The sequence below is a fragment of the Anas acuta genome, chromosome 2 (genome assembly GCF_963932015.1).
Source record: "Anas acuta chromosome 2, bAnaAcu1.1, whole genome shotgun sequence".
NCBI classification, from domain to species: domain Eukaryota; kingdom Metazoa; phylum Chordata; class Aves; order Anseriformes; family Anatidae; genus Anas; species Anas acuta.
Window position 1 is genome coordinate 44,881,306 of NC_088980.1, and position 27,891 is coordinate 44,909,196.

General features: G+C 38.3%; 1 protein-coding gene across 1 annotated transcript; it reads right to left on the reverse strand.

Annotated features, from left to right (window-relative positions):
- Positions 1 to 27,750, reverse strand: MRPL3 (mitochondrial ribosomal protein L3). Its single transcript, XM_068674541.1, has 10 exons — positions 27,594 to 27,750; positions 26,396 to 26,574; positions 25,268 to 25,359; positions 24,339 to 24,437; positions 20,488 to 20,587; positions 19,170 to 19,230; positions 11,968 to 12,076; positions 10,340 to 10,417; positions 9,257 to 9,334; positions 1 to 249 (listed from the first exon to the last, which is right to left on the reverse strand). The coding sequence occupies exons 1-10, from the start codon at positions 27,659 to 27,661 to the stop codon at positions 100 to 102; spliced, it is 1,014 nt and encodes a 337-aa protein (XP_068530642.1). The 5' UTR covers positions 27,662 to 27,750; the 3' UTR covers positions 1 to 99.
- Between the last annotated feature and the right edge of the window lie 141 nt (positions 27,751 to 27,891).

A 27,891-nucleotide genomic window follows, 5' to 3' on the forward strand; every position in this document is an offset into this window, starting at 1 on the left:
TCAGTTGGCCAGATTGCAAGTCATAGGTTTATTCTTATATAGCATTGCAAAATTCATGAAAATAACAAAACTGTACATTTTTCAAAGATGTCAAGAACATTATGCATATGTGACAGATGGATCTGTGAACTGGAAAACTTCCTCATCGTACAAGTCTTCGGGTAGTTTTTCATCTCCATCAGCAAAGAATGTGGGGAATGGAGGGTTTTTATTGCAGTCTTTGTAATTAGGCAATTTTGTATCTTTGACCTAGAAAGCAAGGGAGGAAAAGGATGATTAATAAATCTTACAGAGAACCTTCAGACAGCAATGCACTAAAAATCAAAGAAATTACCTTGCATGTATAAGAAAAAACAGCAGCATTTGCATCATACTCGTGTATCCTGTATAATCACCAGTTACTTTAGTATCAACCCAAACTATTGAATTTAATATTTTTTGTACCAAAGTCATTGAGGAGTTAAAAACAAAATAACAACAACAAAAATAACCACTGCAAACAAAAACGCTCAAGGAGAATTTATCACTTGTACCATACTGACAGAATGGAAATCTACTCTTAGGAATTCATTGCTCAATATTGTAAAATGTTATTAACATAAATGTATGCGAGCAGGGCTTGTTTTAACTGTGTTTATATCCCACATTACTTTCCTACGTGACATATCAGGTTACATTATGCAGTGTAATCACCTCTTCAACAACCAAGACATGTATTTATGATACAAACTAATTCTGGCAACCAATCCTATGAAGATACACATATGAGCTGTATGGGGTCCCTCTGGCTACTGCAGGGCTAATCGGTGACTACTACAGAGTTAAGTATGTAGACTTCTTCACCTAGGAATCAGCACCCAGTTTTGTGGAATATGAGCCTTTAAGAAAAGTTAATTTCCAATAACTGTAGTGCCATACAGAAATAACTTTCCTTTACTGACCTCTCTACATGGTGAAAAGATTTAAGATCTAACCCTTGAAACTCCAATCTTTGAAGAAAATTAGTAGCTAGAGTTATCAGCAAAAAGCAGTTTGTCTGCGGTGGGAGATAGAGAGGTGGTATCTCTGAAGAAGAAAAAAAAGAGCTACAAATTTTCAAATAATGAAATTTCATTTAAAATAAGGTTCTTCATTTTTATATTGTTACATACGATCTTCCTCCTGGAGCTGTAATAATCCCTTTCAGCCACCATACCCAATTGGATTAAAAAAAGTACAACTAGATTAGGGAAAATTTTAGTGTAGTGAAGATAATTTGTGTTTCCCCTTACCTCTCACTTCCCTCCTTTTTTTTGTTTTCTTAAGAGCTTCTTAAGAGCTGGAAGCTTGTTTCTACTTGGTTGGAAAAAGCCTCACCTAAGACAACTGTGATTTACAGCAGAAATTAAATAAAACAATCTTATGCCTGCTGACAGTTCTCTTCTGACAGCCCTGATTTTACCAGATTCATATCTGTTATTACTTGAGCCTTTGCAGAAGTCCATGAGGATTCCTGCGGATGAAATGCACAATAAATGACTTGAACTGGAGCTTTTAAAAACTGCTATTTATTTTATCCAAAGAAGTTCCAACAGCTTTCTAAATGAAGGTTTATTAAACAAAAGAAAGCCTTCTGCTAAGAATGAGGGAGAGAAAAAAGCTCAACACATCGTACTGGTTAGGATGGCTACTTGGCTTTTTGAGTAGATCATTCCTCTTCCACCAGACACCTGCTCACTTGTCAATTGCCATGCTTAACTATTGAAGCACCCGTGTCCAGAGCAGACAGCACTTCATGCTACGTATCTACGTGGAATAAACCAGGCTGAGGCACTGGTCCAAAGACCTTTGCTGCAACAGCTCCAGCAATAGTGAGCTCATGGGAAACAAAATCAAACAGCTCCAACCATGCCATCTGAACTGCTGAGGCTGAGAAGTCACATTTCCCTTTCAATAGACTGCTGTTATTTCTTTTACTAGATAAACATGTTTTAGTAACCTCACCAGTTACCCATTATTTCCCTTCTTTTTTCTCTTACTCCCTCATCCCGTGACACAGCATAAGCCTTCTTTGCTACCTCTCTTCTGAAAAATAGTGAAAATATCCATGGTCTCTTCACTAGCCACAATATATTAGGAAGATGAAAATAAATTGCTTTATTTCTGATATCTTATTTATTTCATATGCATCTTACTAGAGTGTTTTTCTTATTTGTTTTTTGTTACTTTGGTTTATTCTCATTTTGACATAAATATGTAGTAATACATATTTGGGGAGGGCCTCATTTTAAAGGGCCTCTCCTTTAAATTAAAGGAGGGTGGATTTAGATTAGATATTTGGAAGAAATTCTTTACTGTGAGGGTGGTGAGGCACTGGCACAGGCTGCCCAGAGAAGCTGTGGCTGCCCCATCCCTGGAGGTGTTCAAGGCCAGGCTGGATGGGGCTTTGGGCAGCCTGGGCTGGTGGGAGGTGTCCCTGCCCATGGCAGAAAGCTGGAATGAGGTGATCTTTAAGGTCCCTTCCAACGTAAACCATTCTGTGGTTCTACAATACAGGTTGTTTTGGACACCTGGAAAGTGAAAGGAACTTAAATGTTTGTTTCCTTCCCCCCTCCCCCCCCCCTTTTTTTTCTTCCTTTTATTTTCTTAAAGCAGATATTTCATATCCTAGGACATCTGAGTGAGACATCTGTTCTTAACTGAAGGTAAACACAAGACTCTAATCTTTCTTTTCCTGCATTAGTTTATCTAAGTAAACGTAAGATTTCTGTTCAACCTTAATGCTGTTGCAGATAGTGCATTTTGTGCAATAAGAAATGCTCTTAAAGAAGCTTCAAGACTCCTAAGGGACCTTTTCAGCAGGCCACTGTACAGTAATATTTCATTTTGCCCCTTTTAAACTCCTCAGAAGCTTGGCAGATCCCAGAAGCATGAGCCCTGGCGGGTGTTAAAATTATTTTCTTCTGATATGCTCTTTCTTTTGATCACTATAACTGATACGGTATGTTTTCTGACTAGTGAAAACTCTAGCTCTTTTTCTGTCTTCTTCTATGTGCACAGCTTTCAAGTGCAAGTGAAGTTCTGGTCCTGAAGCATCGATACCAATGAATGAATGTTCATTCAAAGTTCCCAAAGGTGTTAGACAGGTATAATTATTCCAATCAAAAGAGTAATTCAATTTCACTTTACATCTGAAAACTACAATTAGCAACTTAAAACATGATACAGTTTCTCTGCATTCTCAAGAGAATTAACGGATGGCCTGCTTTTTATTTAGGAAGGATGCAACACACCAAAAGTTTTCTGTATTTATTATCTCTGCTGCACAACTTTGCAGCATTGTGAGGAAGCTAGGCAGTACACAGCCACAGTTACATTTGTTTGCATTAGCATTGTACTGTGCATGACCCAGCACAGCTCTTCCTGTTCTCACAGTGATCTTCTGAGAGCATCCCTAATAAAGGGAAAAATGCCACTGAACGTCTTTCACCTTACTCCTCAGAGTCAAAATCCCACAGCTGCAAAACTATGCTTTAGAGCAAAGAATCCAAAGCTGTATCAAGTAACATTTCACTTCCTTCCTTCCCAAAGTTCACAAAATACATTTTACGTTCTAAACTGAAACTGCTGTAAAAACAATTCCTTTGGTAACCTTTTACAATAAGGCTGTAGTCTCTAACAGTTGTGTAATTATGTAGAAATAATTAACATATAGACTTCTCTCATAACCGTGTTTAGTCCCTAAGAGAAAACAGTCTACAACTCAAAAGTTTAATGATGTCATGTCTAAGATTTTAAGTGGTCTTCTACAGGTTTTCTGGCAATATAAATCCAAGATGTTCACAACTGATAGCACTGATCCCTTTCAACTCTCATGACAATTCTCAAAGGAAAAACAAACAAACAAAAAAAAAAAACAGAGGAACACCATGACATCTGTGTAAGTTTTAATGTTCTGTGTTATTAAAATCCAGTGAACTTAGCTCTCACACAGAGAAGGAACTGGGCTGAGCACCCAGCTAGCTGTTATGATCAATATAAGCATTCACTGTATAACTCAATACAACATTGCCACTTGGCTTGCTAAACTACTGTTAATATTTCTGTATATTGCAGTACACTATCCTATAGATAGACATTATACATAGTAGTATAAATACATTATAGTATATTCTCTGTGGAGTTTTGTAAATGAGAAAATCATATGAGAAAGTTGAAATTGGACCCGGTCATGATTTTGTCACTAAATGTTTGAAACAGTCAAATAATTTTGCTGATACTTAATAAACTGCATGTATGCGTGTCAATATATTAACAGCAAAAATAGGTAGTATATACAAATTCAGAAATCTACCAACACAAAATAATATGGTCTTAAACACAAAATAATATGGTCTTAAACAGGCATCAAAACTTAACGCTGAAGTCACAATTCACATTTGCTGTTTAACAGGGCTTCGGGCTGTGTTAGCAACCACAGCCAAGAATGCAAACTGTTTGCTAGACAGAAAAATGTGTTTCAATACAGTCAATTTTAGAAATAATCTCAAGTGTCATGCATTACCCAGCTCAGTTTCTATGCTATTTTTTGAAGTTAGGCAGAAAATTTACTTCAAGAATTATAGCCATTTCTGACCAGTTTTATTGTCTTAAAACAAAACAAAATGAAACAAAAAAACCCTCACACCTATCTATCAAGGTCCAGGATATGGAACAAAAATAAAGTCAAGGTGTCATACTACTCCTACACATCCTCAGTTTGAGCACAGCACACCTAGCACAGGTGTCAGTAGCTAAAAACACAGACAGCAATATTGGCCAGTGAGATAAGTAGGATGTGAAGTACTACAGACTTCTCTTAAAAAAAAAAAAAAAAGGAGAAAGAAGAAGTAGTGGAAGACTTAGAAGTTAAGTTTCTTAGCTCAAGCACAGTACAACACTGTAGCAATGGTTTGCTTCAAGTTTAATTCTAGCTTGCAAAAAGGCAGCTTGGTAATCAAGATTGCATATCAGGTGTCTTAAAAATAGGACATGTATAAAACATTATCAAGTCTGAACAATACCATCCTGTATTATGCCATATTACAATATCAACTCCATTATAAAGCATCCCTTTAAAAAAAGGGATTAGTCTTATGCTTGTCCATGGAATGATAACTGAAGGGAGAACTTTTTGATAATCTACTGGGGAGACAAATCAAGCATCATAAAGTTCCAAAGGAAAGAAAAGACTAGCTTTTTTCTCCTAGACGATGAGCACCACAGTAGGTCTAAACCCTATAATCTAAGAGGATACACCAAGGGTAATAGGTATCACAAGAGGTAGGTGATCTCAACAGCGTAACCCAATTGACAAATGTTCACTGTGATGCTACGCTTACAGCAGAGAAGTTCTGTACGTTCTAGCATACTCCTAAATTTTCTTAATTTTATTAGACCTTGCCACTGAGGCAGAAATCCATGCTAAAGCAGCTTTTTTGATTAATTTTCCAGTTGGCTAGAAATATTACTTGTGTCAGTTATTTAACTGTGTGGTTCAGCATGCAACATCAAACCGAACCTGATTCCTAATTAAGCCAGGAGTCCATCAATCCTAGTCTTCTGCACCTTCTACAGGGAAGATGAAACTTGAAAAATCTTAGTGCTTCATCTCCGTCTGGATACAGTGCTGATGCACGAAGTTTCCAAAAATACATAACATAAAATAAACACACGCTTTAAGGTGCACTGTGCTTTTAATGGTTACCAGGCAACAAAGAACAGTTACTGAACAAAAAATGCCTTCCTCTTAGAGGCACGCACAGAGAGGAGTATTATGTGGTATTCCACTTCTCGAGCTCAAAGACAGATGGTCCCACAGCCCCTAGACATTACTCCTACCCAGTTTCAGGCAGGTATTTAGTAGAACAAACAGTAATAATGGAAGCTAATATCCCGTAATTTCCCTCCTCAGCTACAGATACAAACAGCCATATATCAATGTATAGAAAGTCAAAGTCTACGTAAACAAGAAAACACCATGGAAGGAAGGCTCAAAACAAGCTAAAAATACCACAGATGACTGCAGCAAGATTAAATGAAGATTTTTTTTTTCCTCCAAGAAATTAGAGAACACACATTGTACCATATTGCAGTATATGCTTTTTAAATTAAATTTTTCTCTTCAGAGATATATTAAAAAATCTTCCCTTATATTTTTTAATGAATGTGTGTAATTGCCTTGGGTTTACGTGGCAAGGGCTTGGTAGCAGGGGGGCTGCAGGGTGGCCTCTGTGAGCAGAGCCCAGCAGCTGCCCCACATCAGATCAGAGCAGGCTGTCCCCCTGCAGCCCATGGGTCCCACATGGAGCAGATCTCCACGCTGCAGCCCCCCCGTGGGTGGAGGAGCCCCCCGGTGGAGCAGGTGGATGTGGCCTGGAGGAGGCTGCGGCCCATGGAGAGCCCCCGCAGGAGCAGGCCCCGGGCCAGAGCTGCAGCCCGTGGAGAGGAGCCCCCGCAGGAGCAGGGGTCTGGGGGGAGCTGCCCCCACCCGTGGGGGACCCGTGCTGGAGCAGTTTGCTCCTGGGGGATGGATGGACCCTGTGGGACGGAGCCGTGTGGGAGCAGTGCTTGAAGAGCTGCTGCCTGTGGGCAGCCCCCACAGGCTCAGTTCAGGAAGGACGGCATCCCATGGGAGGGACCCCACAGGGAGCAGGGGCAGAGGGACCATGAGGGAGCAGCAGAGATGAAGCACCATGGACCGACCACAGCCCCCATTCCCCATTCTCCTGTGCTGCTGAGGGTGTGGAGGTGGATGAGGGTGGACTGGGGGAAGGCCTTTTCAGTTTGGTATTAGTTTCTCACTGCTCTAACCTGCTGGTGGTAGGCAATAAATCAAACTTCCTATGCTGAGTCTCTGTTTTGCCTGTGATGATAACTGGTGAGTGATCTCCCTGTCCTTATTTCAACCCCTGAGCCCTTTCCATCGTATTTTCTCCCCTTTGAGGAAGGGGAGTGAAAGAGAGGTTGTGGTGGAGTTCAGCTGCCAGCAGGGTAAAGCCACTCCATTAATTCATGTGTCTTATGAAGGACAATAAAATACACAGAATGGATTCACCAGCTCAAGGATTTTGAATATGCTGTTGCAAACTACATACTCCTTCCTAGCACCAAATACGTGAGTGGAGGCAATTTCTAAAAAACTTAAAATTTAACTACAGGGTTATTTTAAAACTAAAAACCCATGAATATTTGAGTATGTAGCACTTTGGCTAGAAGTTCTTCCAAATATTATGTTATGTTAACCAGGCAGATTGAAGGGATGAAATCCCTATAACTCTTCCCATGGATCCTCAATCCTCATTTCTAATAATGGAATTAGCTGCAACTCTGAAATGTGTATGCCACAAAGCACACAAAGGTAGTTATCAATTTAAAAATCCAGCTGTGTCTTGAAACGTTTTCAAAAAGGTAACTTGCAAATACAATTAACACAAATTCTACACATCAAACAAAAGACTTAGCAAAGAGGACAGAACAGTGCCTTGTGTCACTTAGTTAATAATGAGCAAAAAAAGAGCATTAACAAAAAGAAGGCAGCGAAGGCATTTTTTCTTCTGATATTAGGATAAAGTTCCAATCATCATCTATGGGGAGTGAACTGAAGTCGCCACTAGAAATGGCAAGCACTTAAATGGTAATGCAGCAGACCACCATGACAATCAAAGCCTATTATCCTCTTCATATTACTGATGTCAACATTTGTTTACTGGATATGCTCAGATGGCTCAGCCCAGCAGTCTCCTCTTAACAAGTTTGTTCTTGCTTAAGAGTACCATTAAGATCAAGCAAAAAGGACAGGGCATCAAATGTTATTCATTTTTCCAGCCACATTATATTGCTAGTATACACACGAGTTAAGTATTATCCAACAACAAATTCATAATTAAGCCTAGGACAAACATACAGCTACCTACCAGTTTCATGTCTCAGGGTTAGGAAAGATACTCTGAACACAGTCAAAGACAAGGTCATTCAGTCTGATATACAGATGAAAAGCCAATCAAACTGGTCTTAATTCTATGTCACTGACGTTACGCCCAGGAATTCTGCAGAAAAATTACCCTGAAAACTTCTTCTCCTGGACATTTAACTCATTTTAATTTTCAAATCTCAGGAAAGAAATGTGTGATGTATTCTCCAGGCTTGGAGTGGACATGACAGTCAAATCAAATTAGAGACACCTCGCTGAGAAAAAAAGGACTTATTTCCAATGAGAGAAACAAAAAGAAGCTTCATTTTTCTGTAAGACATCACCTCTTCTAAAAACAGCTCTGCTTTACTTACTGCCCAGTAACTGTGGACTTGTGCTCCACAGCTAGAAAATACATAGAAACAGACTGCTCATAGCAAAATATGCCAAGAACATAATAAGCTTGTTCAAAACATCAGAACTTTCTGAGTTGGACCATTTAAATTCCTACAATGTTTCTGAGGATTTTAAACAATACGTTGTACATATATCTATACATCTGACAATCTTTACAATCAGTGATACTAAAGATGTTTGATGCCCTGTAATCTGTTAAGTCAGAAAGGAAACAAATTCCAAAGAATGTTTGCAGATGTGTAGAATATACTTAATTTGAAAAAAAATCTATTTTGAAAAAAAATCCTTAGCACTATTTTTCTTATTTTGATGGGTATACTACTTCTCACTGTTCCAGCTTTTCATAGACAATCCTGAAACAATCTCCATAAAATTCGCAATTAGCAATTAATTTTGTAAAATGTCACAGAAGATGACACTGATACATTTATACTGATTGCAAAGGGAACTCATATCATTATTGTGAACTCCAGCTGTCTTCTCGATTACTTCTTAGAAAGGTAACTGCCACTGTGTATGTGAATGCCTTGAATAATTTTTAAAGCAGTGCTTGCTGTGTATTTCTGTATTCTGTTCATGAATACAGCCCAGATCTCACCAACACACTATGGACTCGGGTTAAAAGGGGATGGAACTAGCCCTGAGGCACTTTCCATAAGGATCCAGTGACTGTTGGCTTATCATATGCTACATGGATGCACAGCGCCAGAGCAAAGCTATGAACAAATTATTTAGAAGAAGCAGTAAACCACGGCTCCAGACTTGATCCTACTTGCTTTAATTCTATAGTACAAGATTGAACCCTAAAGAAATGAAGATTGCATTCCACCACCGTTTTTCCTGTTTTAAGAGAGCTGTAAAAAGCTTAGCAGTCACTAATACTAGGTAAGTTGAAACTATCAAACATACCTTCACCAGACAATTCGTGTGACCTGGAACAGAGCCATTTACATAGATAATGTCATGTTTTGTGTTGATCCTCCATACCTAGGAGCCAAAAAAAATATTAATGAGCTCATTTTACAGACTATTCTCAACTTCACAAAGAGTAGCCAAGCAAAGCCCAAACTGATTAAATGGAGGAGGCATTCTAAAGAAGAACAATGTTCTGCAGAGACCTAGATGTGCCACAAAATTTGGTTACACGCTATTTTGAGTGCATAGCTTTCTACTGCAGGAGTACATTGAACAGTTTTAAAAGGCTCATGGTCAGGCAGATTAAGGCAGCCCTTCGCTCAGCATAACACCAACTGAAATTCCTAACTCTCTTTTCCCCTCTAACAGCAAGAGCTGTTGTAGAATATGTATGTGACAAATTAAGACAAATATGTTCGTGCAAATGTTATTGAAACCATTTGTTAATTTCTTAATTCTATGAGGTGCTCAGCTGAACACGCACATTTTCTTGTTACGAAACATTAGTTCTGGTTAGAGAGCAGCAGCACACTTTTTCACAACCTAGAGGCTAATATGCTTTTGTGCAAACTACGGAGGTTGCCTGCAGAGACAGTGGGTGTAATAGCCCAAGAACTCCTGCAGGTATGCACACATCAGAATCTAGACAGAAACTATAGTCCCCTTTTCACACAGGAAAGTGAAAGGCCACAATAAAATAAGGATGACTTCAGACAACTTAGACTTGATCTGGGTTTGAACACCTGAACAGACATAAAAACATGCATTATAGGATGCCAGAGGCCCAATGCTTTTCCTACTGCAAAGCAGAAGTCTAGGTAAACAGTGAAAAAACACGAGATGTGCAAGTGCCACCTGAAATCCTAATCCCCAGGACTATATATACACAAAGGGAGTTTAGATACCTTCTTTGTAAGCCACAAGACAGGAGCACGTATTTGCTGCTCATCTTTCCAACTTGCATACCTCTAACAAATGACAGACAGTACCCCACAACAGTGATGTATGGCTTAGTCCATTGCTTGGCAATGCAACCACCTAACCACCTTATACACATTCTAATATGTTGGTACCTACCTTTAACCCATAAGATGTCCTGTAGACGTTACCCATTTTCCCAGGCATTTTCTTTCCACGGTAAACTTTTGCAGCTTTCTAGATAAAAAACAGGCCCCAAAATTATGTAACTTCAAGCAGTACTTTCAAACTTGAGTGTAGCAGCAAGAAAATATGCTGGTATTTATAATGTTGAAAATATCTAATATTGATTAGCATTTTAAATGTAAATTCTTACCTGATGGATGCTAGGTATTACTCTATTTGTTATCTTAAACTCTTGACCTCAATCATAAAAATCACTATAAGTAACAGTACTGTAACAAAGGGATTATAGCTTTTCTTAATATGTAATGGTTATAGATTCAGATCAAAATCTTCATGTTTTCTTTTAGAGAAAAACATGAAAAACAGAAAAAGGTACATTTCTCTAGAACTACTGTCAAAACATAACTTTCAATTATATCACAGTCAGTAGCAATTGTCAAATTCCCTTGAAATACTTATGGATGCCTGCACAGAGCTCCAGAGCAGCCCTGCCAAAGTTAAGATACACTGTAGTTTCTCCCTTCCCTCCAGTCCACAAGTTTTATAGTGATAACAGATTATTATTTTTTTAAAGCATGTCATTTTAAATTCTGTTCTGAAAAATACATGTCCTGCTATTGTGCAATTTCTGTATCCGATTTTTGTTTGGCTGAGTATAACTTGTAGAACAAGTGTGAAAAAAAAAGGAGAGGGCAGGAATAATCAAAATAATTTTCGGTTCTATAGCATTAGCCAGGATTTGACTCAGTCTCCTGCACCACTCTTAATTATTAATTATGTTTATATATTTAACTTCTACACAAGTCTTGATTTCAGGAAATTAACAGCACGTTCTAGGGGTAAGATTCTGTACTACACAATGCAGGATCGCAAAAATACGTGAGGTAGTCAACACTAAACTGGAAAATATCAGACAAATCAGGTTCAGTACTGTGACTCGGTTTTCATTCTGCATAGTGAAGCTAGTTTAAAAAAAGTCCTCATTCAGTCTATATGTTATGCAAGCTTTATAGGGACAAAGTTTTGAAGCACGTGTTCCAAAGAACTTTTAAAGCAATATTGTTTATAGTTTGAAACTTTAAAATATTCCATACTCTGCTTAAAAATGCTAAGTAACCAAGAAGCTATTTTGGGGATGAAAGAGTTCATTAAGCAGTTACACAAAACAGGAAAGGTGATAAAACAAACTGGGATTCCATGGTACAACCACCTACTTCTTCAAAGACTAGCACAATATCTGCAGTATAAAGCGTAAATCCTTGCCAATGTAAAAATGCTGTGATAAAAGATTTTTAGAACTCTCTTTGAAGCTTTAAGACTACTTCTCTCCGCTATAATACGATACCACAATTTGCTCAGTTAAACATCTGATTACTTACTTACCAACAATAAATATTAATAACTTAAGACATACAAGAACAGCTATCTGGATTGTTTACTATACAGGTTTCTGAACCTCCTTTAAAACATTTGGGATTCTCTCCTACCACAGAGTAGATGGTAACAGCTTGCTGTTGTGAAGTAATTCATTTTTAGTAATTAGTTCTAAAGACACAGACAAATATTTACATCAGAAAGTGAGAAGAAATAAGAATACTCACATTGGTAGATATTGCTCCAGGGCGTCTGTGAGTTTTAGTTTGGCCGTGGCTTGCAGGCTGGCCTTTAAATCCCCACCTTTTCATAACGCCTTGAAATCCTTTACCAATCCTAAAAAGAAGACAGAAATAAACCTAGGTTAGTCAGCCTTAAAATAAAGGTTTTAGCAATAAACAACTTCAGTCAGGCTCATCAACTTTTTACTTTTAGCAAAGTTCCTGAAAATATTTTTAAAATATCTGTATTTTATACCACAAACACATTTTAGAACAATATTTTAATGTTGTTTTAGAGAATAAGAAGCACCAGAAGGGAGTCAAATATGCAAAAAGCCTGATATCAAACGTTCCTTGCTGTGATGGTCCTTGGTACATAGTACTATGATGAAACTTGAACTAGTATCAAGCAAAAAGAGAAAAGTAACTGTACAACAACACATACCAAAACTTAATGAAAGGCAGTAAGCACCTAGAGAGGGAAGGGATGGCTGCTTAGACTATCATCAAAATAAGCCAAGGAACATTTATTTTCCAAACTACAGTAGGTTTGTCTCTTGAACACAATTGTGTGTGTAATAAAAGCAGTTAACACATTTGATCTGGATCCATCTGACAAATAAGCTCTAAGACAAAATAAATGCATCTTCACTGCCTTAATTTTTCAAGCAAATATCATTACTGGCTCTGGAGTTCAATTTATTGCAAGGAAAGGCTCAATAGGAAAAACTGGCTCATCATTGCATGAGAAAAGTAGATTACAGTGCGTGTTTAAACCCGCATTGTCATTTTCCAAAAGAAGAAGTCTGTCCACAGGGTTTGTGACTGCACTGATTAATTAATGTAACGAGATGATCAAATTTACAGAAACCCTTTCCCTGCTAATGCCCTTCGCAATGCCACAGTCCTATTAGTTCCAGCACTAGACACAGGAAAATAAAACTGGGAACGAGCACGCATACTGCATGCTGGACATATGGACAACATCTTACCTACTCCCTGATCACAAAAGTAATGCCACTAAAAACTAGAGAGATGTAACAGGGACCTGAGGGTATCCATGGGAGGGAGGAGCAGGGCTCCCCAAATCAGGGACACACGTATCAGCTTATTTTAAAAGCCTGTACACACGGCAAGCAGCAACAGTTTGAGAGAAAAAAAAAAAAAAAGCAAGCCAGCAAGCAATAGCTTGAGCACTGAAGGTTGGAAAAGTTTGCTTCCGTTCATGCTTTGAGTGGCTCGTTTTTACTTCTTTTTTGAATCCTTCAGCCATCTGTAGATGTTAATAACTTTGGAAATACAGAACAAAAACTAGAGCCATAGGAAAACTTGTATCTGCTCTGCAAAAACCACTGCTACTTCTTTAAAGCTATCTACTGTTGGCTACCTTTTCCAAGTGGACTACTGCTGGCAGCTCTAGCTGGAAGATGGAATCAGCAAACTCTCAAAAATCAAACCACAAGCAGGTCACATAACAGCAGCTGTGCAGTTACCAGAGAGCAGACTGTGGGCACGATTAATTCTTCAGCTGCAGAAATGTACTTGCAATTCACAGAAAACCAGACAACCAACTAAAGCTACCGTTTCAAGAGAAAACACTCCTGTCAGCTTCAATCAAGCAAAACCCCTGACATCATGAATCACCTCAATATGTCATTCAGGTGGTTCGTTCTTAAACATCAACAACTTTTAATCCCATAAACTGTACTTTTCAATAAAATATAAATAAACAATGTTGCTAGAAATGGTTAATATTTGTAAGAGATGCATTTTGAGGAAATATTTACCTCATCAAACGCTCTATCTTCAAAAAGGAGTGATTATATCGAATGATAAGAGTTGCTAGTGTTTATGATTTATGCAATAGAAAATGCTCAACTACTTTTTGGTCTTTTCCAGTTACATACACATTTTAATGTGAACAAGGATTCAGAGTTTATAATACTGAAGGCTTAGGAAATATATAGTAAATATGGACTGAGTGCAAGAAGAGCATGCTGAAGAACAGATTTCTTTAGACATTTCTGGTTAATCTGGAATACAAAAACTATCTCCAGTATCTGAAATATTATGGCAAAGGTCAAGAAAGATCTCAACTGTGAAACTAGAATATAACATACAGTTTAAAGCTTTACTAACACCCTTTCATCATATTTATTCAAAACTTTTTTGGAATAGTTTCATTTTTCCTGGGTGAAGAACTGAACGAAGGCCTCTGAATTACAAATACACTTTATCTTATGATTCTTTATTAGTTTTCCATTCAACATTATTTTCCCATCCAACACGATTCTCAATCAACACCATGATTTAAAAGAAAGATTTATAAATTATATAAATTCAGTTAAATAATTTATAATAAGAAGAAACTACAGCCTTGTTTCATTCTGGAGTTTTTGATTTTATTTTTTTTTTAAAGAAAGAATAAACCACATATGGTGTTCATTAGGCACATGTCAAGATGAAGAACAATTATACAGATAGTATATGTTTCCTCCTAGTCTCATCCTTTATCTGAAAGGAAGCCAGAACAAGAGTAAAAAACACATGCAAATCAAATATAAAAAATTAAAATAAAGGAAGTACTGGCATCTCTTTAGATCAAACTTAAAAGAAGGACTGTTCATTTAGGCATTTACTAGCTCAGCCAATAGACCTCTAACACTCTAGAAGAAGAAACTTCCAACCTAGGTCCTTCTTGACGTGACTAATCTGTTCTCATATAGGTAATGGATTTCTCTATTTTTCCAACTGTATGAAATTTATTTTGCATTTGGAAGCAAACTTGAGATGCATGCTGTTCAACAAATAGTATGGAAAAAAATCAGAGATCTATAACAAGTTTACATTTATATTAAACTTTCATAACTCTGCCAACAACGAATGCTTGTAAGAATATATCCCACATAAGAATACTGCATCTTCAATTACTTAAAAAGTCTTGTGACTTTTCTTAACATTAATCTAGCCAAAAATCAAAAGATAAGAACACATAGTTACTACATATTTATGCACAATTTTTAACATACTATATATGTACTATTTCATGTAATTTCACATTAGCCAAATTATGCATAAAAGATACCAACATGCATCTCTCCTGGAGTTATTTTTCTTTTGATCTACATCACCACGTTATTTAAGAATACATCAAAAGTGATTTCTCCCATTATGGTCAGAAAAGCTGACATCCCCCTATATTGAATTTTATGGAATCTTTAAAAATAAACATGATACAATTCTAATTTAGAACAAACTCAAACATACATAAGAGAAGGTACAACTCTAAAACCTTTTAATAGGCTCTGATGAATTCAGATATTTTCAAAACATTATGGTTTGTCACAGTAGGACCTCAATCCAGAACCATTAAACAGAATTAATGTCTAGACTCTAGTCTGAAGGAATCAAGTCACATGTGCAGTATCTGAGAGATGGCTACCAAGAGCCTACATTAAAGTATAACATTTGTCATCCTACTTATACTGTTGAGATTTCTTGATAAGACATCTACTACCTGTTGGCTTGGCTTGAATCAAGGACTCCAATTTTGTTCTGACCATGGCAACATTAAACACAATATCTGAACAAGCACACATCAGGTTTATCTTTAGCAGACTAGATATGTATAGACATAACACCACTTTTCTGTAATAAATGCAATTTAGTCACTTACTTTACCTAGCTCCATCGAAGCATGATTACCTGGGTCCCATAAAGGAACCACAGGCAACAATCAAGCATATGCGAAACTAACATAAGCATTAAATGAAATGAAAATAATCATTCTGAGGAATTAAGAGTTTAATTAGACACAGTAGTTCTGGTCTCACCTGCTGGAAAGCAGCTGTTCAAGTCAACCACACAATTTTGTACAGAACCTCAATTTCCAGATTTGACAGAAGCAAAATGCCAGTAGCTAATGAGCCAACCATCATTTAGAGAACTACTGAAATAAAGCACTGTAATTAAACCACACTTCAGTTTGCTATTAACTTTTCAAATTTAGCTCATTTAAAGGACGATCACTTAGATACTGTAGAGGAGAAATATCCCAACTACTTAGCCAAATAATTTCAGACAACTGTAAAGGGTACTTTCAGACTCAGATCAGTCTGTCAGCCTAGTAAAGCTCAAAGAAGCCACTCAGCACAACAGAATCACCACTTGCACATTTCAAAGACAACTACCATTGGCTTTTTCTTTGGAGAGGCAACATTTCTGACACTTCATTGGTTTCCTGAAATGTTCGTGAAAAAGGCCACGAAGTGGCAGAAAGTCAACTTTCTTTTGAGATGTAGTCAACTACAACTCAAGCTCCATCCAGCATTCAGGCTGCCATGCAAAGCACAGTCCCACCTCCTCCCATCCTCACATTTTGGCTGCCTAAACTTTCACATATATTTGAAACATACCTCTGAAAACAAAGGGCGAGTCTTATAATTAAAAATAGTTATGAAATTTAAGGACTGGACTTTTAAATTGCTGAAAATGAGTATTAAGGAAAAAATCAGCACTAAACAAAACCGGCAGCTTGCAGACACACTGTCTACTGTCAGTGTTGTAAAAGCCACACATATTGTGCTGAACAAAATAAGCAACTTCAAATAAAAGCAAACTGTACACATCTCTAACTGACCCTTCTTCTTTCTGTGTGTTTTTCTTCACAGGAATAAATGAATCAAAATATTTCAAAAGACAGGCAAATGCATTTCCAATGAAAGTTTAAAAGCCGATGGTCCTAAGAAAAACAAACAAAAAACCACCTGACATTTTAATATCCAAGTCTAATCAAGATACTAACCAAGTCTTTACTATTTATATGATTTCCAGCATAGCACACTTTGTTGTTTTCTCTGATAAAACAAGTTTCCTGATGATCTTAAAAATTTGAAGAACACATTCACGTAAAAATATTTCTAAAAACTTTACTAGCAGCGATAGAACATTTTAGGAACTATTGGCTTTTAAGTCCATAACAATTTAAATCAGGAAAATGGAAGTTGCTCCCTGCTATGACTCAGCGTAATACTCTTATGTTGCTTTTCAAGATGTCCCCATGGCTTCAATACAACTCTAAAAAGTAATATACAAAGGCTAATACCAGCCAGCAGACCAAACCTCCACAGGTTCCCTCTTTCTTCAGCAGGTGGAAGCTGGCTCCTTTTCAGTGTGGTTCAGAACATAAGTTTAACATGAAGTATATTCTCATCTCTTTCCCAAAGTGCAACCCAAACACTATACACCAATGCTGTAATCGCTCCTAGGTAACTTGTTTACCCTTCACCAAAGCATTTCTTGGATGTTTTTGTGACATCGTGAAAGCTGTATTTTTTACATGTACAGTAACAAAGAATGATGTATATGGTACTTTGAAAAATAATTAGAAACAAAACTCCACCAAGTATGAGACTAAGCAACACTGCACAAAATTGCATGGAATAAATTAAAAGACCCACAGAAAAACTGGAGTGCACACAAATAATTTAATTATTGCCCAAGAATTAAGGTAATGATAAATGCAGTGTTCCAAAAAATTGGTAGTTAAGGAAAAAAAAAAGCAGAAACCAGAATGAAGCGCAGAAAAGGGTTTAAAAATAAAATCAGATCTAGAAAGACTGGGATGATTAGGGGATTATATTAACAGAAAAAAATATGATGAAGAAAATCCCGATGTCCCTTTTGTTTAAGAATTTTTTCTTCTCCTTTTATACTAAGCACCTGTACATCAGGATTACATGCAATATACTACTAAAATCAGTGGTACAAACAAATAGGTAATTTCCAAACTGGGATCGTCCATACAGATTAAAAATATTGACTTAAAAGATGGGATGGATTCACCAAACATGGCCAGGAACCCAGACTTGCTACTCAGCTTGCTACTCAGCTTGCTACTGCTTCAAATACACATCGCTACCCTATGGCTGCTTACCAGTATCTCTTCAATTGCCAAGAAACTTTCCTGGTACTTGGAAATACTTCTACAAAAACGGGGATCTTCTGCATTAACAAAGTGTGACACTCTCTCTGCATGGTATGCCTGTACTCCTGATTATGCGGTACTTAGCTTTACAGACAAGCTGCTGTCTCTCATAGGCTGTTCATTAAATACAATTTACAAGTTGAATGAATAATGCACCAGGTTGAAGTCTTACATAAGCACATTCAACAGAAAAACACTAATTCCAGTCCTTGACCTCCTGTTCCAAATAAGATGCATTTATAAGTGTTTTCAGGTGGAGCTCTGTTGGAGCTGACTATTCTGCTGTACTGCTGTGGTGCATTTCCCCCTACATGCAGGGCCCTGTGAATAACATCAGACATTTGTAACTATGACACACGAGACAATTACAACGAATGGTATTTCAACAAAGCCATTTTGGTATTATCTCCATTACACAAAAAATTAAACATCAAATGGAGAACATTATCTTGGTAGCACAAGGCATCCAAACTACACTTCACTAAAAGACGGAGATAGGAGTTCTCAACTCTCTTGGGCAATGGAAATCATGCATGTAACAAACAAGGCATGACGAGTCTCCGTGGCAAGATGCCAGCTCCTCTTTTGACACCCTCTACCACTTGAGCCCTAATCTGGCATTCGCAGTAGTCCGAGAGGAAATCATTCCTCCCACGGTAAAGTGAAAGATACCAGCAGTTGCTGGCAAACGAGATGAGCTGGAACACGAGAGAAGACAATACAGGAATTTGACAGAGAATACATTTAGCAGGACAACAGAACTATTATTTTTTTTTTTGTTCTGCTGTCATGATGATTCATCTCTTCCTCAAATCAAAATTAAACAGCTTTTCTGAGAGCTGAGGCCCTTCAGCATTTATTCCTTGCTTCCACATACCACAGGCACATTATAGACGTCCTGACTTGTGCTAAGCCCGAGCACCAATTTCTCAATCTGTATATCAAGTGCTCCAACAATAATCATGTGTGCGCGACAGACAACCACAGCCCTAACACAGTTTGTTTACCAACAGTGTTGGAATTAAAGAGCCTCAAAGAACAGTAATCTGATATTTTTGATCCAATGAGCAGATTTCTAGATTCTGCCACTCCCCTTGCAGCTGTATTTCAGCTTTTGATACCCATAAAGCTCTTTTCAAGCCAAAGCAGAGGACAAAAAAAAGACAAGTCAACCAGCCTATTTGAAAGAGAAGCCACATGCATTAAAATGCGGGGAACCTACGTTTTTGCAGTAACATCCACAAACTGCCCTGGGCGGAAGTGAGCGGCATACAACGGAGTACCTGCAAAAGAAGAAGACAGATCACATATAAATAAATGCCAAAAATCCTCAAATCACTCTCCAGTCATTACCATCCAGAGTAGACTGCAGTCACAGGAAGGAAAGCAACTTTTGGTTTTTATACAAATGTTATTTGTTCTTTTTTATAGACCCCAATGACTAAACTAGACTCTGAAATTGCAACTTAGTCACGTTGCTCAGTTACTAGCCCAATTTGAAATGCGTTGGAAAAAAGAGTTTGAGCTCTACTTAGAAACGATCCAGACACTGAAAGAAACAAAGCCCAAAATACTTCATTACTTAAGGCACTCACAATAAACAAACTTGGCAAGAAAACAGAACCATGCTCCCCCTGTACCTACTAGAACCTCACAAAGTGGATTTTTTTAAAATGAAAAAAAGTTGTACAATGCTTCCTCTTTGTTAAGACAGTGTTTCCAAACTAAAGACAGAAGATAGAACTACAAGCACAGGGAATTACCTAGACACTACTTTTTAGTAGAAGTAATGCTGCCATACATCAGGGACATCACTCATCTGAGTCACGTCTCAAGTATAAATTCCTCATATTATTTAATGTTGTTTGTATGATCAATACAAACCTGGGGTAATGTGCCTGTTAGCTGCAAGCAACTGATACAGTACGAGGTACATGAAGCATGCTATGGATAAAATATATGCTCTTTTATTGTTTTCAATAAATATCATTTTGTTGAAAATCTGCAATTCTGCTACATCTCAAGTTTTTGCTTCAATTAATTAGCCCATACTCCTTCCACACATCAGACTTTATTTTTATCAGTTACCACACTGTCTTAAAACCTCTTGCAAGAGCCTTCTCTAATATCAAACGAAGATGCAAGACGTTAGAATCTCCTACCATATATAACTCATGTCAAAATATTGACAGTTAACTGTCAGAAAGTACAAAATAAAAGCAGCCTATATACAAAAGCTACTAACACCTAAAAACAAAGAACTTTTTAATTAAGTCTCTTAACTTCTGATACTGATTCACAGCGAGGACATTTGTTACGTGCTTTACTATATTTTACTTTGCAAACTGTCAGGAAAAAAAAGCATCATATATGACAACAGGCAGCCACAATTAACACTTATTTGTGTCCAGTGACAAAGAAATAAGAATCCAGCAAGTTCAGTGCAAAACAAGAATAAAATCAACTTTACATGGTTTAGATCTAGAAGAAGCAGCAGGCATTAACTATGCATATAACGTTCAGTAAATCAAAAAGACTACCTGGTTTAATTATGGCATCATCTGTTACATTAAACGCTGTAACTTTCTGCTTCCGAGGTACTCCAGCTTCTTTAAAAATTTCCATTGCTGCCTCTGATTTCTGTAACAAAGCATAGCCATAAAAAAAAAGCATAAAAAAGTTATTTTAAAATACTCTGTGACCAGCATAGCACAGAAAGCGATTTTACAGACTGTCAACATCACTCAGACATAGCATACTACATTTTTATCTCGAGAGTAGCATTTTAACTCTCTATAAAATTAATTTAAAATTCCCAGGTCTGCATTTTATTTTCTGTCAAGTAATTACCCTAATTACATCATATAGACAAGAGAGATGAAGATTTCCAAGATCACAAGAAAGCAAGCAGTCATTTAGAATGTACATAAAATGTGTTCTTCATTAGTTTAACTCTTGAAAAAAAAGTTTCATAATCATTTAAAAGCATTTTTCCCTTTTCAAAGCTACTAATGACAGTTCCACAGCACCATGAATAATATTTGTTCCATTTAACAAAACCAGACCAATAAAGCCCAGTCTTGCAGAAACTTCTACAGAAGAGAATCTAGCTTCAGTGGACTAAAAGGGAAAAAGGATAAAGAACAAGTTTACAATTCATGTGTTTTTAAGATACAGCAAGCACACTCAGTGCCAAAGTGTTGTTGAAAAAGAAGAGCCCTTGTTTAGGAAACTCACAACCCTCACATAACGTTAAAAACACTTAAAAAACTGTTCTAAGCTATTTTAAACGAGACAATTCACAGCACAGCTGACCACTAAGAAAATCCAGCCAATGGAAACAGAAGTGCAGGAAAACTGAGGCTGCAGGAAAAAGTGATGCAGCTGATTTTTCTTCAAATGACTTCTAGAAAGCAATTTAAGCATCTGACAATACTGTCACACTTGGGTAGTCACATCTCCGAGGTTCACTTCTCAACTGTTCTGTGAAATTCTCTCTCAAACAACAACAACAACAAACTTTGCATTTTTAGACAAAATAATCTGAAAGCCTTTAAAATATTTAGTTTATTTAGAACATACGCATGCTGTTCTTCCTTTTGTTTTAAGAAATGCAGAAAAAATAGTGTTATGAGGGGAAGCTTTGTTAAGAATGAGGAAGCAAGATGATGAAGCACCTCTGACTTAGACACAAAACTATTATCTTTACAGATCTGTCCTTACTTGAGGAGGAAACGTGGATACAAAGTTTTTGAAGGTTATTTTTTTATTATTAAGTGATTTGTTAACTTGATTTCACAGTACAAAACACTTCATATAACTTTTTTTTTTTTTAATAAAAGTTCTTCAATTAAATACAAAATCTCCCAAAAAAATGGAAAAATTTGAGGCATCAGTGAGACAGCTGCACTAAACTGTATTACCATACGTGAGGATGAAAAATAAAGCAGCTTCCCTCTCTATAAATGCCTCCACATCCACCCTTTATTTCTATGTAAAACTGCCTCCTTGGACAACATTGAGTGGAGCTCTGGGCTCTGCAGGAGTGCTTGGGAAGAGCTATCACAGTTGAAGAAAAGTAGATGAAAAGCAAAGGGTGAAAATCCCTTATTCCTCAAAACCACCCTATGATAGCCTTTCACCATTCTACTTCAGCAACAAGGTTTCCTCAAGCAGTAAAGTCACAGAGATGTATTTCTACTAACAAAACACTGCAGTTTTTCTAAAACCTTCCTACAAGGCAATACTGAAGAGAGTATTAAACAAATTCTCAAATGTTCTTATTTTTAAAAAGACCAACAATATCTTCATTATAGGAAAATGATCAATATGCTCTCACTTAAGGAAAGAAAATAGCTTTGCAAAAACTGTTATAGCACTGACAGAATAGTACTTTGGAGAATAATCTTGTATTAAAAATCATAAAAAACCTCTGTCAACTTGTAATGGGCTGACATCGAGCTAAAAAGAAAAAAAAATATTGCTGATGTAAGATGCAAATACCTTTTTCTTAAAAAAGCAATTTGACACTCAAATACAGGAGTTACTCTTTGTTAGTAAAATTACTGAGGGAATAACTAGACTGAATTCATTAAAAAATCAGTAGCTGTGAGGAATCTGAGGAAGACAGGTGTTCCTACGAGGAATTAACAGAAGATAAACTGCTTACAACGCTAATACAATACAGCATCTTTCAGCTCTCTTTTAATTCTCCTATTTGGATGCTTCAGAGAGGAATGAAACACATAAAAAGACTGATAACATAGGAAAGCATGGATTCAAACCTGAGCTAAGCCAGAAAAACACATCACTTGCTGGTACCTTGGCAAGTAAAATTGTGCAGAAACTGCGTGCCAAATTCTTTCTTGGAAACTACGTAGCTTATACAGAGATGATGGTAACACAGAGCTCTGTTCTAGGCTAGGTCCTCACCACGGATTTGCCCAAGGATATTTAGTCAATTTATTTATTAAAATAAGCCTAAGTTCAACCAAATTAACAGGTGCTAACTTGGAAAAAGTTATATGCAAGAGAAGCATTGACATAATGCAAATTACTAAAAAAGCCCTTGAATCATTAGTTCTTTTATATATAGTTTCTATTCCTCCTTGTTCATTGTATGTTTTGACTCTGACAATCAAAGAATCACTACTAATGTCATTTTCATGAAAAGATTAACTGTGTGAGGTCTAATGAGCAAAATAAAACTTGAAGATTACTAGATTCTTATGATTGTTGCACATCTTAAACCAAGGCTACGGTAAAGAAAAAACACTAATGTAATTTCTCCAGGAAAGATGTCACCCATGGAAAATAGAAATGGGCCAAAATGACACAAAAAACAGATGCAATGATGGTAAAATATGGCATAAATGCACTGAATGAAAGGAAGACACCTAAAAGTATGAGCCTGTTCAAAAAAGAAATCACTAGAATACCCCGTAAAAGCCAACATTTACCAAATGAAAAACCTCCAACTCCCTCACCTCCCCTAAAGCACAGACAAGTACTCATATAGAGGCTCTGGGAAAACCTTCTGTTTGAAAAAAAAGGAAATGTGTGTCCTTGAAAGACCAAAATCACAAACTGAGATAATCTGGTTAATAATCACGAGCCCTATTTTTTCTTGCTTAAATCAAACAAGTCAGTCTCAGGATATTGCAAGAAATGAAGAGTGATACTTTATAGAAATAATGGATCACAAAAACGGCAATCCTTTGAGGGAAAGCTTTGCTCCTGCTTTGATCTATAATTCAATTTTCCTTGTCAGGAGTGACAGCTCTGCTAGACAGCCACAGCCATTGAAGGTGGCTGGGAATTCCACATCAGGCGTTTGAGGTGTCCAAACAAGTGAGTGGTTTTGACATCACTGTTGATGAGCTACAATCACGAAGCCATCTTCCTGAAAATTGGTCTTGAACTTTTTCGTCAGTAAAACTATATGCAAATTATCAATCTCAAGAGACTTGTGGAAGAATTACAACCACATCTAATAAAATGGTATGGAAGAGTAAGATATAGAGCACTGTCATCTAAACAAGTTATGAAACTGAATGAATTTACAGCACGTCACTAGGATGTTTGTCTTCCATTGCCCCTCCACAGACACGGGAACGCAGCTAAAAGCCCTTCACACTCTTACCAGTACAGGACACTGCTCATCACAGCAACTTTCTAAACCCACAGCTTTCCTGGGGAACCAAGGGACAAGAACTTCAAGCAGTTGTTCTTGCTCTTCTCTTAACCAAAAATCAAGACTAGCAGTAGGGAAACAATCAAGGATGGATGTGACAAAAGATCAGTTCCAAAATACTCTGTTCATGCTGCTGTTGTGCTGTAACCACAAGAGAAACAACTTTTCTAACAGAAACACCCAAAGCAGTTCACTTACAAAAAACGGAGATACGTTTTTTCCTCCAACAATCAGCTTAGCTGTTTTTCCTTCTGATTCTTCCTTTGAAATGTACCTTAAAACGTGACAGTCTTGCACCTTAAGAAAAAAGGAATAGTGATTACTTAAGTATAAGCAGATGTGCACAGTTTGAGTACCTAGTAAGGTACTGTCAAGACAAGTCAAACAAAGCCAGTCTGTTTCATTTGTATTCACAAAGATCCCCACAAGATTTGGTGAAGATAGGGCAGTGTGTTACCCTTTCACCACAGATGCTCTTCTCTCAATCAATTAAAGGCTTATCTTAGAAAAAAATACTCCTAAAATGCAAACTGTATTTTCAAGAATACCCTAGAAATTGAATGAACTCTTATAGCTATCTTTTACATGCAAAATGCGCAAAACCCCTGCTGCATGTAGCTGCAAAGCATACAATGAGACTACATTTCGGACTCCAATTCCCTCACCCTGTAAACCTGGTGTCCTCACAGCCCCTGTTTGTCACACGGCAGCAAAAGGTGAGCAAGAGAGCTTCACCACAGTGAACATCTGCCAGAGACTACGAAGAAATAGCTTCAAGCATACAAAGGCTCGGCACCCGGAGTGAAGCTAATCCCAAAGTGCCTGCACATGACAAAAGAAGAAAAGCTGGGGAGCAAAACCCAACTCTAAGTTGTCTTCCCATCTTCCCTGGTCAAGGTATACCACGTACAGTTCTGCAGCACTTGAATACTTGAGGCAGAAGACAGACCACTTCTAGAAAGTTTAGCAAATAAACAGAATAGGCACAGAGTGCTATGCAGGGCTGAAAGATTGGTTTTAAAGTAATTTCCTGCTATGTAAAATGATAAATTTCACTTCTGCCTGAAACTTCTGGTTAACGATCTGAATACAGTAAAGGGGATGAAATTCTACATGATTTATTTCACCTTGAGTAGCGTGACAGCGTGTTTCTTTCCTGACTTGGTCCATATTGGCATCATTCCCAGTTTCACTGCAACAACACCAACTCTGACGGAATCTGTAGGTCGGAAGGAAAGACAGATGCAACTCCATGCTTAATATTTGAAAGAATCTATCTCATAACCTACAGAACTGTCTGCAAAGTCTCATCAACTCAGACCTTTCCTAAGGAGCTGAGGATGGAGAGAAAACATCTCTGACTCGCTGCGGGTGGGCTGGAAATAACCTGTTCATTGCTTTTAATCCTATTAGCAGTAAAGTTCTGTTTGTTCCAGTTCTGTTTGATAGAGCATGCAAACCAGTTCATCATTAAGATTAAAACAATCAATGCTTCAGACTCATTCTTTTGTGAAATCATGACACCCATGCAGAGTCCTAGAACCAAAACAACTATTAAAGTCTTCTGTTGTAGGTTTCTCCTATCCCAACCTTTGCATATTTTTGACACTGTAACCGTACAGCAAAAGCACCCTGTCAATTCTGACCTCTGACAGCCCAGAGCTTGAAAAATAGAACACTTCAAATAAAGAATAAATACTTCAAAGCTTGAAAAATCCAACACACTTCCTAGTAAAGTAAACATTATATATTAGTTCTCTAAAAAAGCATTTAAAACAAGTTCTTAACTTTGTGAAAACTTAGCATTCATTCAGTCCTAGTCAGCACCTGGTCAATTCCAGTGCCAGTCAATGCCAACAAAATGAAAAAAGAACCCATCAAAAAAGAATGTAAAACACATGAACTTGAAAGTGTTCTTGTAAATATTGCTGGGCTGAAGAAAAACCTGTTGCAGAATACATCCCACTTCTATTCAGTGATTCCAAAGTCTTATGGACTAGAACACAACATTAAATTTTTGACTCTTTAAGAGGGGCACAATATCTGACATTAAACAACAACGTGATACAGTCTGCAAATCCATGAGAACTTCCTCATGGATGAGGACAAAAATTGTAACATGCATTTTGTTCCTTGCAGAGGGCAAGGTGATTGAGGTAACAGCAAAGAGGGAAAGACAGAACCCCAGTGTTACTGAACGCAACAACAATAATTTCATCATAATTTTAGTTATTTCAGATGAGAGGCTTTCCTACCTGGTTTCCACTCATTCAGTGGCCATGGCTCATCCTTCAGAGGGCAGAGCTTGCTGGCCGTCTGTGCTTTGTATTCCTCTGCAGTTGTCTTCTTGAGGAACTGGACGTTCTCTTCAGAAAGATGCTCGTGCCACCACGTTGCATCGTTGCCATGCCTGGCTACAGGGCCCAGCTGCCCCCTTTCCAGTGAGGGGAAAAAGTTCAAGCGTCTGATCAGTTCAAATAGTGACTCATAACATGTACGTTTGTAACGTACATACTACAAGATTATATTATTATGTAATACAGTGCCACAAAGACTGAAATTACCGTAGTAAGCTATTCAACCACCACCAACCATTGTCACTCTACCAACTACACGCAGAGTTTCATAAGAAGCTGTGTGAGGGCTTATCCTGTTTAATATCTTTATCGATGACCTTAGGAGTGGGTGATTGTGAATAAAACTGAATGGGAGGGTGCAGCTGACAATGCTCAAGGGCAAAGCTGCCAGTCTGTATGGGCTGGTCAGGAAATCAAGGACAGCGATTATCACTGTCTTTAGCTCTCTGAGCAAACCACATCTCCAATAGTAAATCCAGTTTTGGGTCCCACGTACAGCAGGGGTGTTTCTAACTAAGCAGATGCAGCTGTGCAAAGACAATCAGGGGCTGAAGCACAGCTCCCCAGGCACTGGGACGCTTGTCCTAAGAGAGGAGACTGAGGTGACCAGGATTGTTTAGCCTGGAGCTAAGAAAGCTTAAGGCAGACTTGACCTTTCCAATACCTACAAGGAGGTCACTGACAGGAAAGTGCCAGGCCACGCTTACTGAGGCGAAGGCAGAAGAATGAAAGATTAAGTATAAACCAAATAAAGAGGTTTTGATTTAGTGCAAGGAAGATGTGCTCAGCCTGAGGACAGCCAGATGCTGGCACAGGGTCCCGGGGGGGCTGCGCCACCTCAGTGCTGGCCACGCTGCTGTGAGCAGGAGGCAGGACAGAGGGCTTGTGGACAACTCACCCGTGCCAGGCTCGCTGCTGAGCACCTGCAGCAGCCCAGCTGCACCGCCATAACCCCAAAGCACCCCAAAATCCCCAGCCACCAGCACAGTCGCAAAGATAACGCTAATTTAATCTGCGGCCGGAGCTGCGGCGACCCCCAGGGACCCCCACCCTCCCCTGCCCCAACCGCCCCCCCCATGCCGCCCGTCCCCGCTACCTGAGTCCGGCCGCCCCCGCCGCCCTGAGCCGGGCCCCGAGGCGGGCCAGCAGCGCCCAGCCCGCCATGCCGCCGCCCCGCCCCAAGCCCAAACCCTTCCGGGCCGCCGCGGAAGGCAGATGGCGGGCGGGAGGTGCTGGGCGGGGCGGGGCTGCTGCGGCTCCTGTCAGCTCCGGGCTGCCCGTGTGAGGCCAAGAGCTGAAGGGAAGCGGCATGAAGCGGCGTGGATAGCTGCTGTCCCGCCTGGGTTCTTTTTTTTTTAAGCCTGTGTCCCCGTTTTGCTTCGCCGCTGTGGTGT